The following is a 14,495-nucleotide window of genomic DNA, read 5'->3' as shown; positions in this document are numbered from 1 at the left end:
CCCCCAGCGGGGCTCTCACAGCTGCCCAGCCCGAGAGTGACGCCTGGCCCGACACCATCCCGGCCAGCCGGGGGGATTTGTAGGATGATTTCGCCTTCCTCCGCTTCTCTCTTTCCAAACCCCGGCCCCACTGCCCACTATCAGGAAAGACGGCGCAGCTGGGCGGCGGCGGGAGCTCCCCGGGCCGGGCAGCGCCGACTGCTGCCTCTGGCCCCCGCGGGGCTGGGGACACTGGGGGTGACAGAGGATATACACTCTCCTCTCGCCTCCCAATTTCGGCCTCCACCAGAGAGAGAGCGAACTGAGGGAAACAGGGCTTTTGTTGTTGACATCTGACCTACGACAGAGTGTCCCTGCCTGGAAATGAGAGCGAGGGAGCCCGAGGAGCCGCCGCACACCCTGACATCCATCTGAGGAAGGAGCATCCTATGGCTGCTCCATTTCCCCCTCTCCTTTCTCTTAAAAGAGAGATCGAAAGCGACAAAAAGAATGACCCCCGAGCCAGCCGGCCTTCCTACAACCAGTCCGGAAGGACGAGCGAAGTCTCTCCCGTAAGGTCAGCCTGTCTCCGGGCAAAGAGCCCCGGAGGAGCAGCGCCGGGACCTCGGCCGGGCCTGCCCCGAGCAGCGGCAGCCGCGCCACCGCCACCGGCGGAGCCGCCATCCCCGCGTCCGGCCTGCCCCGGCACCGGCACCGTCCGCGCCATCGCCTCCTGCCCGCCCGAGACGGGAGCGCTCCCCGGGAGCGGGGCCCGCCGCCAAAGGCGAAATATTCCCTGGGCGCCCACCCGAGTGTCCTGCAGAGGGCAGAGGCTGCTCGCTTTCCGCAGCCCGTTCCGCGGGCTATTGACCAAGGACTTCTAAATCCATACCCAGCTTCAACATTTTACCCGTCAGCACGTCTGCGGTCACAAAACACTTCTTCTTTCTGTCACTTCTCTTCGAAACTATTGATAAGATCATTTAGCTGAATCTGTTCGGGATGAGTGTAATATTGACTAGAAGTTAGAAAAGATGATTAAATCTAATAAGCCTGGAAACTATCGCGAAGGAGGGGAGGGGGGAGCAGAGCAGGGTATCGCGCTCAGGAACCCGAGCCAGCCAAGGACCCGAACACGCGTGGGAACACCGCGCACTCGATGTCGCCTGTCAGCGCCAGCCCCGCGGGGCCCCGGCCGGGACCCTGCGGCCGAACCGACCCGCCCGTCACCGCACGGCGCCGCCGACACCGAACGCGACACCGGGGCCGCCGCCTGGCCCGGCCCGGCCCGGCCCGGCCCGGGGGAGCGCAGCCCCGCTGGGCACCGCGCTCTCCCTTCCTCCTCCAAACGGTACTCCCATCAATAAGCCCCGCCTTTTTGTTTTGCTTTTTTTCTTTCTCTCTCTCTCTCTTTTTTTTTTTTAAGGAGTCAGATGTTAAATTATAAAAAGGGACCGAGAAGAGTCGAACCTCTTCTCCCCCGTGCCTTCCGCCAGAGCATGCAAAAAACTTGAGCTCTCCCCAGCAGCATCAAAGGCAGGACAGCCCTGCCCGCACAGAAATCAATGCTCCAAAACACACACGGCTGTGGTTCATCGGCCGAGAGACACAATGAACACAGCTCCCGAGGCTCTCCTTCACCACCCTCAAAGTTATAAGCGTGGAACCTCTCGGTATAGGCATCAAATTTATTCCAAAAATTCCATGAAATAGAAAGGAACGGCGGTGCTTTTACACAGAACTCATCTCAGTATAAGTACTGGGGTCTTCTCCCTCCAGATCTTAAGAACTATGCAAATCTGTGCTATCTTTAAAAATAAAATAACGATATTTCAATAATTAGAAGAAACTATGAAGGTATTGTGCATTTCTGTTTTATGTAGATAATAAAATATTACTTTAACATAAATATATAAGGATCTCTGCGTTTTTATTTTTCCCCACAAGCACATCCAAATGTACCAAAACAAAGTATTTTTAAAGAGACTGAACAAAAAAAAAATTACATCCCATATAGATTTTGTTCACCTACTCATTTAAAGCTACAGAAAAACAGTTTCCAGAACCTGTTTGCTTTAAAAGAAATAAATATACATTGAGGCAGGCCACTTAAAAATGATATGAAAATATTTCCCTGGGTAGCATTTAAAAAAAAAAAAAGAAAAATAGACAAAGAAAACATTGAAACTATTTCTGCATTTCAAAGGACAAATATTAAACATATATACATAGTGGTAAGGTTTGCTTGGTAACTTTTTTTTTTAGTAAACCTATTTGGAGTTTGAGGCTTTCTCAAACATCCTCTCAACTCCGTTGTCTGACCTTACGCACATATTAATAAGTGTCTGAAAGTTCATTTCCTCCCTTTACCACTGGATCTGCCCTGATCTGATTCACTTCACTAGGCGCTAGTCCTCAACACTTTAAATAACAAGCAGCTCAACACATAAACAAACAAACAAAAAATTTTAAAAAACCAAACCAAAAAAAAAAAAAAAAAGAAAGAAAGAAAAGCGAAAAGCTTGGTGCCCGTATCTTTTTAACAATTGTTGGAAAACCAGGAAAAAGGCTAATGCATGTGCCTCTTAGAAATCATCATCTGTCTTACCAAGAAGAAAGAAAAAAAGCAAGCAAGAAAGAAAGGGAGAAAGAAAGAAGGAAAGAAAACCCAGTGTCACAGGCATTTTAAAAGACAATGAGAAACATATTCTAAAGCCTTAGCTACTGAATGCAATATTTATAGGAGAGTTCTGCGAGAGAATGCTTCACTGTTTTTTTCTCCATAATTGTCCAACACTCAACTAAGTAAACTTTTAGATTATAAAAATGCTTTGTCTCTATAGCACCCGTTTGTGCTGACTAAATGATCCCTTTATGAAATTATAACTATCATAAAGTCCCTCTAATGTATATGCATAGCTGTGTGTGTGCATAAGTACACAAACACGCACGCAGACACACGCACATACATGCGCTGCTCCGAGGTCCCGCTCCTCTGCTTCCCTTCAGAGCTTTTTGTTTCCCTTTTTTTTCCATTTTTTTTCCTTTTTGTCCCCGTGGGTTTTTCCTCTTTTTTTTATTTTGGAAAGTTAACCATTTCTCATCAAGATAATGTCACGAAATGCACTTTAAAACTATTAGCGAAGGGAGGGGGGGGTGAGAAACACGGATTGAAAAATGGCATTTTTTCCCACTTCATTTCATTCCCCAGTGAAAGACACAAGGCTGCCCAAGTTAAAACTGGTCCTTTCCTTCAATAAATTATACCACAATCTGACCAAAGGACAAGGGGAGGATGGGAAGGGAGAGGGGCTGGATACAAACAGAAAATAAAATAAATACGGAAAGTAAAGTGAAAAAGAAATGCACACGGTCTCAGTGGAGAGGAGGGGGCAGCGTGTGTTTACAGGCAGGTGTAAGCACCCGACCCCCACCTCGGGCCCAGCAGCTCCTCGGGCTCTCCCTGGCTCTGCCTGGACATAAAATGCTCAATAAAAGAAAGTTTGGAGGCTGATATCGGCCCGGGAGGCGAGACCGGGGATGCCAAAGGCACGCAGGGGGGGGAGGAGGGGAAGGAAAGGGCGCTGAGGGGGCGGTGGTGGGGGAGATAAATAATTCCCTTTCCCCCTCAAGGAAATGCCCCTTTCTCTGGGAAAACTCTGGAAACACGTTGTTCCCTCTCTGCCTTCCCACACCAGGCCTTGCTGGCCCGCACTGACATGGTCTGGAAAGGTTGCACATATTCTTTTCCTCCCCCTTTGGCTGCGCCTCGACCCCCAGACACACTGCCTGAAAATGAAGTTTACTTTGTTGATTTGCATTATTCTCCTTTCTCCAAACTCGACTCCTGCCACTGAAGGCGTATATTAAACAATTACGAGAGTCACATCTCTGGAGAATGGGAGCTGGAGGTGCATATATATGTGTATATAGAGAGATTATATATATGTGTATATATGTATGCCTGTGCAAGCGTGCACATGTATACATACACATACATATACTAATTCTTTTTGCTATGGTAAAAGGAGAAAATAAGCGTTACACGTATTTAAGAATACTTGTTTATAACAAAAGTTCACATATACACATAAAGCAAAGGCTAAAACACAGTAACATATTGTAGACCGGTCACTGGTTGACTAACGCTCACTGTGGAAAATGCAAGTCATTTGCAAAATTAAGGTCGGAAAGGAAGGGGGAAAAAAGAAAAAAATAAACATTTTGTTTATGTAAACTTCGATTTTCTTGCAGTGCAAATTGGTACGGTTAAATACTGTCTACATCAAAAGGGATAGCTTTTCAGTTCTCTTCCTTTTTTTTTTCTTTTTTTTTTGTCTTTACATATATTCATACAGGGGATCCACAGAAAATAAACACAGCAGCATGTGCCAACACCGAGCGACATTCCACAATGCGATCTGCCTTTGTGTGGCGGGAGGGGGCTGCGGAGGGGACCCGAGGTGGCCATGCCCCCCTTTCTCCTCCGCCCCCTCCCCGGCAGGGCAGCGCCGTCTCTTTTGGCCAGCGAGCGAGGGAGTTTTGTGCGAACCGCTTCGCCCTGCGCCTGCCCTGCCGGTGCCCGCCGCTGCCCTGCCGGTGCCCGCCTGCCTGCCGGAGCGCGGTACCCACTCCACTCCCGTGCACGGGCACCCGCCTGGAAAGGTCAAAATTCAGCATCACACCTCCTACAGTCTAAGGGACGGTGTGGTGCAGGTGCTTTGTCTGTCTATCTGTCTGTCCGCTGTGATTCGCGCTCGCCCTCTCGCTCGCTCGCTTTTTGTTTTCTTTTCTCTTTTTTTTTCGCGTTTGTTTCTTTTTTTGATTTTTGTCTTTTTTTTTTTTTTTTAAGATAGGAGAAAATAAAATTAAAAAAAAAAGAAAAAAAAAAGAAAAAAAAGGACAATCAAAAGTTGGGGGAAGGAGAGGAGGAGGAGGAGGAGAGGAGGAGGAGGAGGAGGGGCCGGGCGCCCCCGCCGCGAGTTCACTGCACGGGGGTCTGCACCCCGTGGTGCGGCGGCGTGTCCCTGCTGGCCCCGTACACGTCCTCGGCGCCCGGCAGCGTCCCTCCCGGGGGAGTCATGCGCTTCTCTTTCTGTCTCCTGTTACAAAACCACACTCTCACCACCTCCTTCTCCAGCTGTAGGCTGTCCGCGAGCGAGGTGATCTCCTGGGCGGAGGGCTTGGGGCACTTGAGGAAGTGGCTCTCCAGCGCGCCCTTGACGCTCACCTCGATGGAGGTGCGCTTTTTCCGCTTGCGGCCCTGCGCCGCGATCTTGTCTATGCTGGTGGGGCTGCCCGAGGAGGAGTCCGCCTCCTCCAACCACTTGTTCAACAAAGGCTTCAGCTTGCACATGTTCTTGAAGCTGAGCTGCAGGGCCTCGAAGCGGCAGATGGTGGTCTGCGAGAAGACGTTGCCGTAGAGGGTGCCCAGCGCCAGCCCCACGTCCGCTTGGGTAAATCCCAGTTTGATGCGCCGCTGCTTGAACTGCTTGGCGAACTGCTCCAGGTCGTCCGAGGTCGGCGTGTCCTCGTCGGAGTGCGGGTCGTGGTGCGGCGGCGGCCCGGGGGGCGCGGCGGCGGCGGCGGACGGTGCCGGCCCGGCCGCCCCGGGGTGGGGGCCGTGGGGCGGCGGCGGGTGCTCGGGGCCGTGGTGCGGCGGCCCCGGCGGCGGCTCCTCGTGGGCGTCGCGCAGGCCGTGGTGGTGCAGCCCCGGCTGCCCGGCGCCCAGCATCCCGTTGACGGTGAAGCCGGGCGGCTGCGAGTAGAGCAGCCCCGCCTGCGCGCCGTTGGCCGCGGCCATGCCGGGCGGCAGGTGCGCCGCGCCGCCCGCCCGCCACGCCGCCGCCGCCGCCGCCGCCGCCGCCGCCGCGTGGTGCCCTCCGCCGCCGCCGCCGTGGTGCACCAGGTGCGGCGCCCGCCCCGGCGGCGGGTGCTGCGGCGGCGGCGGCAGCTCGTCGCCGCGCCCGCCCGCCTGCACCACCGCCGGCTTGATGTCGGGCTGGCCCAGCGCGCCCGCCGACCAGGGCGCCTCGCCGCCGCCGCCGCCGCCGCCGCCGCCGCCCCCGCCGCCGCCGCCGCCACCGCCGGGGCCGCCGTGGGACAGCGCCGCGATCCACTGGTGAGCGTGGCTCAGCGGGTGCCCGTTGCTCTGCAGCGCGTAGTCCGCCTGCACCAGGGCGCCGGCGTCGCGGTAGCCGCCGCCGGGCTGCATGCCGCCGGGCGGCTCGGCGTGCACCATGGGGGAGCCGGAGGCGAGCAGGCTGTAGTGGTTGGAGGCTGCGGTCGCCATGACTCGCCGAGCCGCACTGATCGCGCCGGTTAAAGGCGCCGCGCATTTGACAGCTACTTTTTCGCCTCGGGCGCCGCGCGGCGCCCGCGCCCCCCCGGCCCGCGCGGCGGGGCCCACTGCGAAGGCACGCGCGGCCGCCCCGCCCCGCCGCCGCACGCCATTGGCTCCCCGCGCCCTGACGGACGCCGCCGCTCCCGGCGACCGCCGCCGCCGCCGCCCGCCATTGGCGCGCCCCGCCAGCCGCGCCCCGCCCCGGCCCCGCCCCCGGCCCGCCCCCGCTCCGACCCAACTCCGAGGGGGAACGGGGCGCGGGGGAGCGGCGGCCGCGGGGCGGGGGGAGCGCGGCGGAGGGCAGGGGCGCGCCGCCGCCGCCGCTGTCACCGGCCCCGCCCCGGCCCGCCCCGCACCGCACCGCACCGCACGGCCGGCGGGAGGATGCTGCCTCTGCCGCCGCCGCTGCCCGGGCGCCCGCCGGCTCCTGTTGCTCGCGCCCCGACGCGCGTCTCTGCGCCCCGGAGCGGGCGCTGCGGGCCGGGGGTGCTCGCCTGCCCACCCCCAACTTTCTCAGCGCCGCCTCGCCGCCAGCCCCGCCGGAGCGGTCCGGGAGCGCCGCGCCCCCGGGGGCGGGGAGCGGGCGGCCCCCTGCCCGTCCGCCGGCCCTGCCCCGCTCCCCGCACCCGGTGGTCACCGGGACGCACCGCTCCTGCCGGGATGTCCGGGCTTCGCACCTCGGCGCTGCGGAGGTGGTTTTGTTCCGCTCGTCCCGTCCCGTGGGGATAGGGTGCCTGCGGGAGCGCCTCAGCGGCGCTGGCGAATCTGCGTGGATGCAGAAGATGGGCATGAGAGGGTGGTGGGAAAAGGAAAAAACAAATAGGGAAAAAAGAGGGGGATAGAGAAAAGAAAAGAAGTTGCGGCCCGGACAGGAAGGAAGGAGACCCTGGAACTGGATTCGGATTTCTTAGGAATGAGCAGCGCCGGGCTGGCCGACGCGAAAAGAGTTCGCTGCCCATTTTTGAGTTGAAAGCCGTAGCTTTGTCTCGAAAATAAACTGCTCACGGGGCTAGGTGCGCGTCGCAGGCTCCCACTATCTTCATCGAAATAACACAATAGGGCGGACCGGGGAATTTATTACTACTAACAAGAAACAGCTTTCTTCTGCGAGTTGTTTATAAATCATCGTGTTTAACGTGAGCGCTGGAAGGGCTCCTTGCCTGGAAATATTCCTCTGCGTGGGGGTGTGGAGGAGAGGGGGGATGGGCTCCTGCACATAAACATATACACAGCAGCAGCATAAACAGGATATCCAGTGCCCTGAGACAAGGGGCGCAGCAGGAGTTACCTCGTTTCGTTAGTTTAGCGGCGTATCAAGAGCTCCTTCTGCCGGGGGGTGGGGAGGGGAGGGAGGGAGGAGGAGAGGAGGAGGGGGGCGCAAACTTTGTCCGTGAAAGAGTGGAGATTCTTCCTAAGGTTTGGGGGTGGTTTACCCCCCCCTTTCTTCGAGGTGCAGGCGAAGGAAAGAACAATACTGCCTTTTCTGCGAGGGTTGCGGAGAGGGAAGTCAGTGTCTCTGAAGTGAAGCTGTGCCTTTTGTTTCCCGTGTGTAAACAACTGGGCACCCAGGAATTTTATAATTTGATGCTCATTTTCTCGTCTCTCTCCTCCCAATTAGGTGTAGACCAGTGAGTTGAAACAAAACAACAGGGCAAGTCCGCAGCAGGCTTCTGCCAAGGCATCGCGGGGACCGTCCTGGGAGAGCCGCCCCACTCTCCGCGCCCGGGCCAGCCCTCCCGCCCGCTCCTGGGGCCGCCGAAGCTCCGCCGGGGGCGGCTTTCCCTCCAGCTCCGCTGCCAAAAGTTCTTGAGTGGACGAGACACGAGGGGCCACCACGCCACGCGTCCTTTTCAGAGCGAGGTTTTCACGCGGGCGCCTCCAGCGTGCGGTGCTCGCCGAGCACGGAGCTGCCCCGAGGCCGCTCCCTGGTGCCCCGGCCCCACGGCGTGTGCCCGCCCCACGGACAGCTGGGCCCCGTGGGGAGCCGACGGCCCCGCGCTCCCCGCGGCTCGCTGCCACCAGCAGACGGGACACGGGGTCAGCGAGATTCACCCAACGCTTTTCTGGGAGGGGGGAAACCCCTCCGGGCCTGCCCCAATCGTGCATTTCCCGTCCTCCCTTCCCGGCCCTGTCTGTCCCGGCCGGCCCTCGGGCAGGTGCTGCCCACTATGGGCACCGTCCTGCGTGCCGCTCCCCCGCCGCCCCAGCGGCGCATCTCACGGGCTAGCGGCAATCACAGCTACCGGAGTAGCACCGCGGCCTTAGGAGGCGGACAAACCCCGCTGTCCCCGGCAGAGGCCCCCGCCGTCCCGGCTGCCCCCTCCCCGGCGGAGCGCACGCCCACGGAGGCGCAGCTGGGAGCAGCGAGGAGCGCGGCCGGTGCATTCAGAGCCGCCGCAGACTCCACCTCCTCGTCCTCCCCATCATTGTTAGCCCTGTCATTAATACCGCTCCTTAAGCATCCTCCGCTCCCGTCTCCCCCCGTGGAGAGGAGCGCCGGGGAGCGGGGAGCGAGCGCCCGACCGCCGGTGCTGTCGCCTCGCCGCTGCCCGCCGCGGGCTCGGGCTCTGCTCGCCGCTCAGGTCCGGGCCGCTAGGGATGTAAAAGAGACAGTCATGTGGCCCCTTTCTGGCGGAGCTGACCCCGCGGGATTAGAGGTCTCACCAGCCTTTCTTTCCTTTTCTCTGCTCGCATAAAAGCAGGTTGAAGGTGATGCGGTGTCTTGGGCAGACACTGCAGTGTTTTGATTCAGCTCAGCCCTTTTCACTGTTCAAAGCAGCTGTTCAAATACTAGGGCTGCTTACTTTGACGTGAAGAAGATTTTCAAACAACCCCAAAAGCTTTGAACTGACAGGCCTCCTTGATATCTCCTTCATTGCAGTGCAGCTACTCGAGAATATTCGCTATAAAATACATAGAGCGCCACTTAACTGGAGCTGAGTCCTGGCTGGGAGGCGAGGTGCTGCATACACATCAGGTGCATCCAGAAGGACGCGGGCGGCTTGCGGGGGTCCTGTGGCCGCCCCCCGCCGGCCCCCCCCGATCCCCACCTGGGGGTCCCCTGCCCGCCCCCCGCCCCAGCTGCCGCGGCGGGCTCCGGCTGACGAGATGTTGGACTCCCTGGTGTTTCAACTCCGTGCGTGCCGGAGAGAAAGCTGAATTTCCAGCAGCAAAACAAGAGCACGGCTCGTTCCTAGCGAGCCTCGGCTTCCAGCCGCCGCTCGTCAGCCTGCCCGGCTCGGGGGGCTGGGGGAGCGCTCCCCAAACGCGCGCTCCTCTGCGCCTTCGGATGCGTGCGGCTGCAGGGTGGGGAATATGTATTTGCATGTGCCTGTTGTGTTTAGAGGTGAAAAGCTTTTTTAATTTTTTTATTTTTTTTTAACTCTGCTCTCCAAACCTTGAGATAGACTCACGCAGCTGAAAGGAAAGGAGGAGGGGGAGAAATCCCCGCGCCTCCTTTCCGCGTCTCTATTATCTACCCATTAGATGTTGTTTTAGGAGGAAATGCTCCAGGAGTGCAAAGACGTGGAGAGTCGCTCAGAGAATTGCTGGGTGCAATAAACGTGAGACTCCTGGTGCTCGCTTTAAAGGCCAACTTGGAAGATTTGTGCTTATTGCTGGGGCGCATTTAATGCACCTTTTGTGAGATGGGATTGTTTTGATCTCTGCTTCCTTTTTAACCTTTCTCTGTGAGGTATTCAAGCCTGTGCTTTCGTGTGGCTCTTTCCAGTGTTGCTCCGAGGAGTCTGATTCGGCGGAGAGACCCAAGACATGAATGAAACTTCAACTTTAAGGGCCTGCGGAGAGACAAAACTGAGGCCGGGGCTTCACAAGTGATTGCTTTAAAAAAATCCAATCTACACAAAGAGGCAGCTGGCTGCTTTAATGAAAACTGCTTAAAGCGGCAAGAACCGCAGCCTCAGGGATGTATTTATAAGATGACTCAAAAGCTACACTTTCAAGTTGCTTCTCCTCGGGGTAGATATAACAAACACATTTAACTAAGAAATCTAAACAAAAAGGACAGAAATTGATAACTTTGATTGCACAAGCTCACATTACCCATTGAAATTAAAATCCTCTATCTAAATAGATTTCTCTACCTATCTCTAGAGAAAAAAAACTCCCTCCCTGCGCGTATATAGATATACACACGTGTACGTGTAATATCATGTACGTTTTTGCCCTGCTAGAAACTGATTATCCCAGAAGACAGAACGTAGAAAGGTGTAGAATAAATAAAAAAAAAGTTCCTGTAAAGTTTGTAATAATGTTCATTTCCAACATTCCCCACAACTCTATTCTTCTGGCCGCTTCATTCATCTGAGAATCTGCTATTTTATCTGCATCAGTGTTTAAACTAGTGGGATATAATGTTCTAAGTTCAGTATTTGAAATTAAATTATTTGAATTCACGGATATTAATCTTTTCCCTTCATCCTCCAGTTCTGAATCTTGTAATTAAAAATGATCCACCCTTTGTAGTCCGCAAGTGAATATTTTATAGATAGATACCGCTATGAAGACTTCTAACGCAACGTCAACCAGTCAGACTTAGCAGTTGCAGGGATTACTTTGAGTAATTTATCAAAGGCAGGCTGCTAAATTTTGAGTGGTGAATATGAGGCCTTGGGGGAAAAAGAAGCAGAAGAAGCAAAAGAAAAAAAAAAAAAAGACGAATTCCATCAGTCTACAAGATAAATTCTGGTTGGAGTTAATACAGCTTGTTTATTGAATTCTTGGAGACAGACCCAGATGCGATTGGTGCAACGGAGTTTGCAATTTAGTGCTCAAAAGCCTGGCTGGGAAATGACCGCCCCGTGCTGGAGCTGGAAGGGCGTTTCTGTTGGCGTGAAAAGCAGGTGAATTGGAAGGAGAGGAGAGGCGATTCAGCCTCTCTGGCTGGGAAAGCGGTCTCACAAAGGTCTTTCCAAAGCCTGCTCTGTCCGGGGAGCTGTGCAGGACGAAACAGAGCAACAGATTTTAGGAGAAAAAAAAAAAAAAAAAAAAAAAAAAAAAAAAAAAAAAAAGAAAAGAAAAGGTGCCCAGCTTTCCCTGACAAATCTAACGGCCGCTTTGCTGTTTGTTTTGTCAATGCTCACGCCTGATGGAGACAAGCAGACACCCTCGGGAAGAGCTCAGATAAATGCTGTGCCTGCTTCCCCGGGCGGCGTGATCCTCCCTGCCCTCTTACAGCTTTCGGGGCGCTTTTGGGCGCGACTCCCGCTCCTCACTCTCCTGGAGGGCTCTCGGCCGCCCTGCCCCGCTCGGCAGCGGTGCGGAGCGCTCCCTCCGGTGCGCAGCGCTCCAGGCTGGCCGTGCGGGTTCCCGCCAGGGCAGATGCCAGCCCGGGAGCGGGAGCTGAGCCCTGAGCCCCGCCGGGGCCGCGGGCAGCGCGGCTGCGGCCCCGCACTCGGACGGGGGGCTGGCGGCGGCCCAGGGGCGCTCTGCCAGCCCCTTGTCACGGCGGGTTCGGGAATCGGGGCCCCGGCTGGGGGGCGGCTGCTGTGTCCCCCCCGCTCTCAGCCTCCCACGTGGGGGTCGGCACGGTCCCGGCGGGGCTGAGCGGGATTTGCACGGGAGCCTGCCTCGGGAGGAGAGGCGAGAACGGGCCGGGGGGGCTGCAAACTTTCTTTCGCTTGGCGAGGAAGAAGAGGAGCGAGGCGAGCAGGAAGGCTGGCCATTGTCCACAGAGGGTGCATTTTTGTCAGGCTGGCGTTGGTTGCTATAGTGAGGAGGGAAGGGGAGAGAGAGAGGAGGGAGAGGGAAAGAAAAAAAAATACCCGACCCTAAACCAAACAGAGGAGCACAGTTCGCCTCCCTTCGCTCACCCGGCTCCAGCCGGTAGCGCTCCCCGCTCCCAACCAAAATAAGAGCGGGCCGCGGGCCGAGCCGGGCTCCCGGTGGGGCGAGCAGCGTCCGCAGCCCCGGCCCGGCCCCGGGCGCAGCCGCCCCGCCCGCCCCGCGCCCCCTGCGCTGCCCGGCCCGGCCCGGCCCGGCCCGGCGGCTCCGAGCGCCGCGGGCTGAGCTCAGAAACCCCCAGCGCCGCGGCGGGATGCCCCGAGTGGCACAGCACCACAGCACACCTGAGCCAGCCCGGTCACAGTGCTCCGCACCCCGCAGAGCATCCGTGACACTGATCCTGACACGGACTGCGGGAGGCTTTGCGGGGTGTCCTTTATTTTATTTTTTTTTGTGCCTAAATAATTCAAAGCAGGGGGAAAAAATAACTTCTTCCGATGCAAATGAGCAGCTCTTTAATTTTAAAAGAGACTCTTATTTTGCAGCAGTGTTTTTTGTTGCCTTGCTATTGAACTTTGAAAATAGTGTGGCGGGGGAAGGCAATAATGAAGGGTCTCGAAGGCTTAAGATTTAGTTAAGTGAGTGACTCAAGATTGCACAAAGAAAGTTAGTTACTTAGTTAATTGAGAATTATTCACCTTCTGAGATCGGCGCAGCAGTTTGTTCAGATGACAGTGCGAACTTGGGGCGGGGGGTGGCAGGAGGCCGACAGGGGAGGAGGCAGCTCTCACTTGGGAGTTTTTATCTCTCTCTCTCTCTCTCTCTCTCTTTTTTTTTTTTTTTTTTTTTTTTTTCTCCCAGGACAAGTTAAATTGCAGCTGAAGGAGAGAGGTCAGTATCTTTTCAAATCAATCTCTCTGTCGGTCCGCCTATGTCCCCATCTATTCCCTGTAAAGGGAAAAGCTCCAACTTTGTTCCTCCATCTGTTCTGTATCATCCGCAATCGACATTTCTTTAGATTGCATGCACTTTTGCTCCCGATGAAGTGAAACTTCTTAGGTGTATAGCCACTTATCTGAAATAGGGAAAAAAGGGAAGTCGTCTCTTTCAATCTCAGAGGAGAATTGTTTTCTTTCCATGCAACTGTTTATTCTCTCTAAACAGTTCTCTCTCCCTAACTTCTTTACTTCTTTCTTTCTTTCTTTCTTTCTTTCTTTCTCTCTTTCTTTTTCTTTCTTTCTTTCTTTCTTTCTTTCTTTCTTTCTTTCTTTCTTTCTTTCTTTCTTTCTTTCTTTCTTTCTTTCTTTCTTTCTTTCTTTCTTTCTTTCTTTCTTTCTTTCTTTCTTTCTTTCTTTCTTTCTTTCTTTCTTTCTTTCTTTCTTTCTTTCTTTCTTTCTTTCTTTCCTTCTTTCCTTCTTTCTTTCTTTCTTTCCTTCTTTCTTTTCTTTCCTTCTTTCTTTTCTTTCCTTCTTTCTCTCACTCTTTCTCTCTTTCTTTCTCTCTCTCTCTTTCTCTCTCCTTTTCTTTTCTTTTCTTTTCTTTTCTTTTCTTTTCTTTTCTTTTCTTTTCTTTTCTTTTCTTTTCTTTTCTTTTCTTTTCTTTTCTTTTCTTTTCTTTTCTTTTCTTTTCTTTTCTTTTCTTTTCTTTTCTTTTCTTTTCTTTTCTTTTCATTTTCTAATTGTAGTTGACAAGTTTTATTTAAAAAAACACTTTACAAGCTACCACTTAATGCATTATTGACATTTTTTTAAAAAATGCTTGAGAGAAATCACGTTAATGAAGAGAACATTTGTAGTAATTTGGTGATAATTATCAGAATCACCAAATATTCGCAAAGGCTTTAACATTACGTGTTGGAAGAAAAGCAAAACACATTACTTTAATAGTCTGATATGCAAACTATGGACCATTCAATTACATGGCTTAATAATGCATACATGATGTGATCTTGTTATTGGGATAGGAAGGGCTGCAGTAATTCACTCCGAAGACCAAGTGTGCTCTTACATTCAGTAAAATCCATTGCCATGGATCAGGGGGCCCTGCCAAACTACATTTAAGAGAATAAAAATTAATGACTGAGAATTTGAGCGTTAAATTAACATTAATTATATGACCTGCCTGCTGGAAAGATTAAATTTCTTACGCCCTAATTAGATAACGTCTCCTCATACATCAAACAATTTCCATTTCCAGATTTCAGGATTAAAATGCAGGCTGGGGACACCGGACTTGTTCGGTGGCCGGCAGCCGGCGGCCTCGCAGCGAGCTCCCGGCCCGTCCCGCTCCTCCCGAACCCCGGGGGCTCCCCGCGGGCTGGCATCGGGAGCAGCTCTGGGTCAGCCCTTCTGCAACTTGAATTTCCCTCACCCACCGCCCCGGATGTGGTGGCGAGGCCAGGCGGGGCGGGGAGCGCCGGGAGCGGAGGGGA

The 14,495-nt window shown here is 54.5% G+C and overlaps 2 protein-coding genes across 2 annotated transcripts; one reads left to right on the top strand and one right to left on the bottom strand.

Moving 5' to 3' along the window:
• Window positions 1-1,653: 1,653 nt before the first annotated feature.
• POU3F2 (POU class 3 homeobox 2) lies at window positions 1,654-6,352 on the bottom strand. The gene has a single exon (XM_063153050.1). The coding sequence runs from the start codon at window positions 6,269-6,271 to the stop codon at window positions 4,964-4,966; it is 1,308 nt and encodes a 435-aa protein (XP_063009120.1). The 5' UTR covers window positions 6,272-6,352; the 3' UTR covers window positions 1,654-4,963.
• A 629-nt stretch (window positions 6,353-6,981) lies between these two features.
• LOC134416417 (protein enabled homolog) lies at window positions 6,982-10,839 on the top strand. The gene is made up of 2 exons (XM_063153051.1): window positions 6,982-7,335; window positions 7,941-10,839. The coding sequence occupies exon 2, from the start codon at window positions 8,491-8,493 to the stop codon at window positions 9,016-9,018; it is 528 nt and encodes a 175-aa protein (XP_063009121.1). The 5' UTR covers window positions 6,982-7,335; window positions 7,941-8,490; the 3' UTR covers window positions 9,019-10,839.
• The last annotated feature ends 3,656 nt before the right edge of the window (window positions 10,840-14,495 follow it).

The sequence above is a fragment of the Melospiza melodia genome, chromosome 3, assembly GCF_035770615.1.
Source record: "Melospiza melodia melodia isolate bMelMel2 chromosome 3, bMelMel2.pri, whole genome shotgun sequence".
NCBI classification, from domain to species: domain Eukaryota; kingdom Metazoa; phylum Chordata; class Aves; order Passeriformes; family Passerellidae; genus Melospiza; species Melospiza melodia.
The sequence above is the reverse complement of the archived record's forward strand: the minus strand, read 5'-3'. Positions and strand labels throughout refer to the sequence as shown.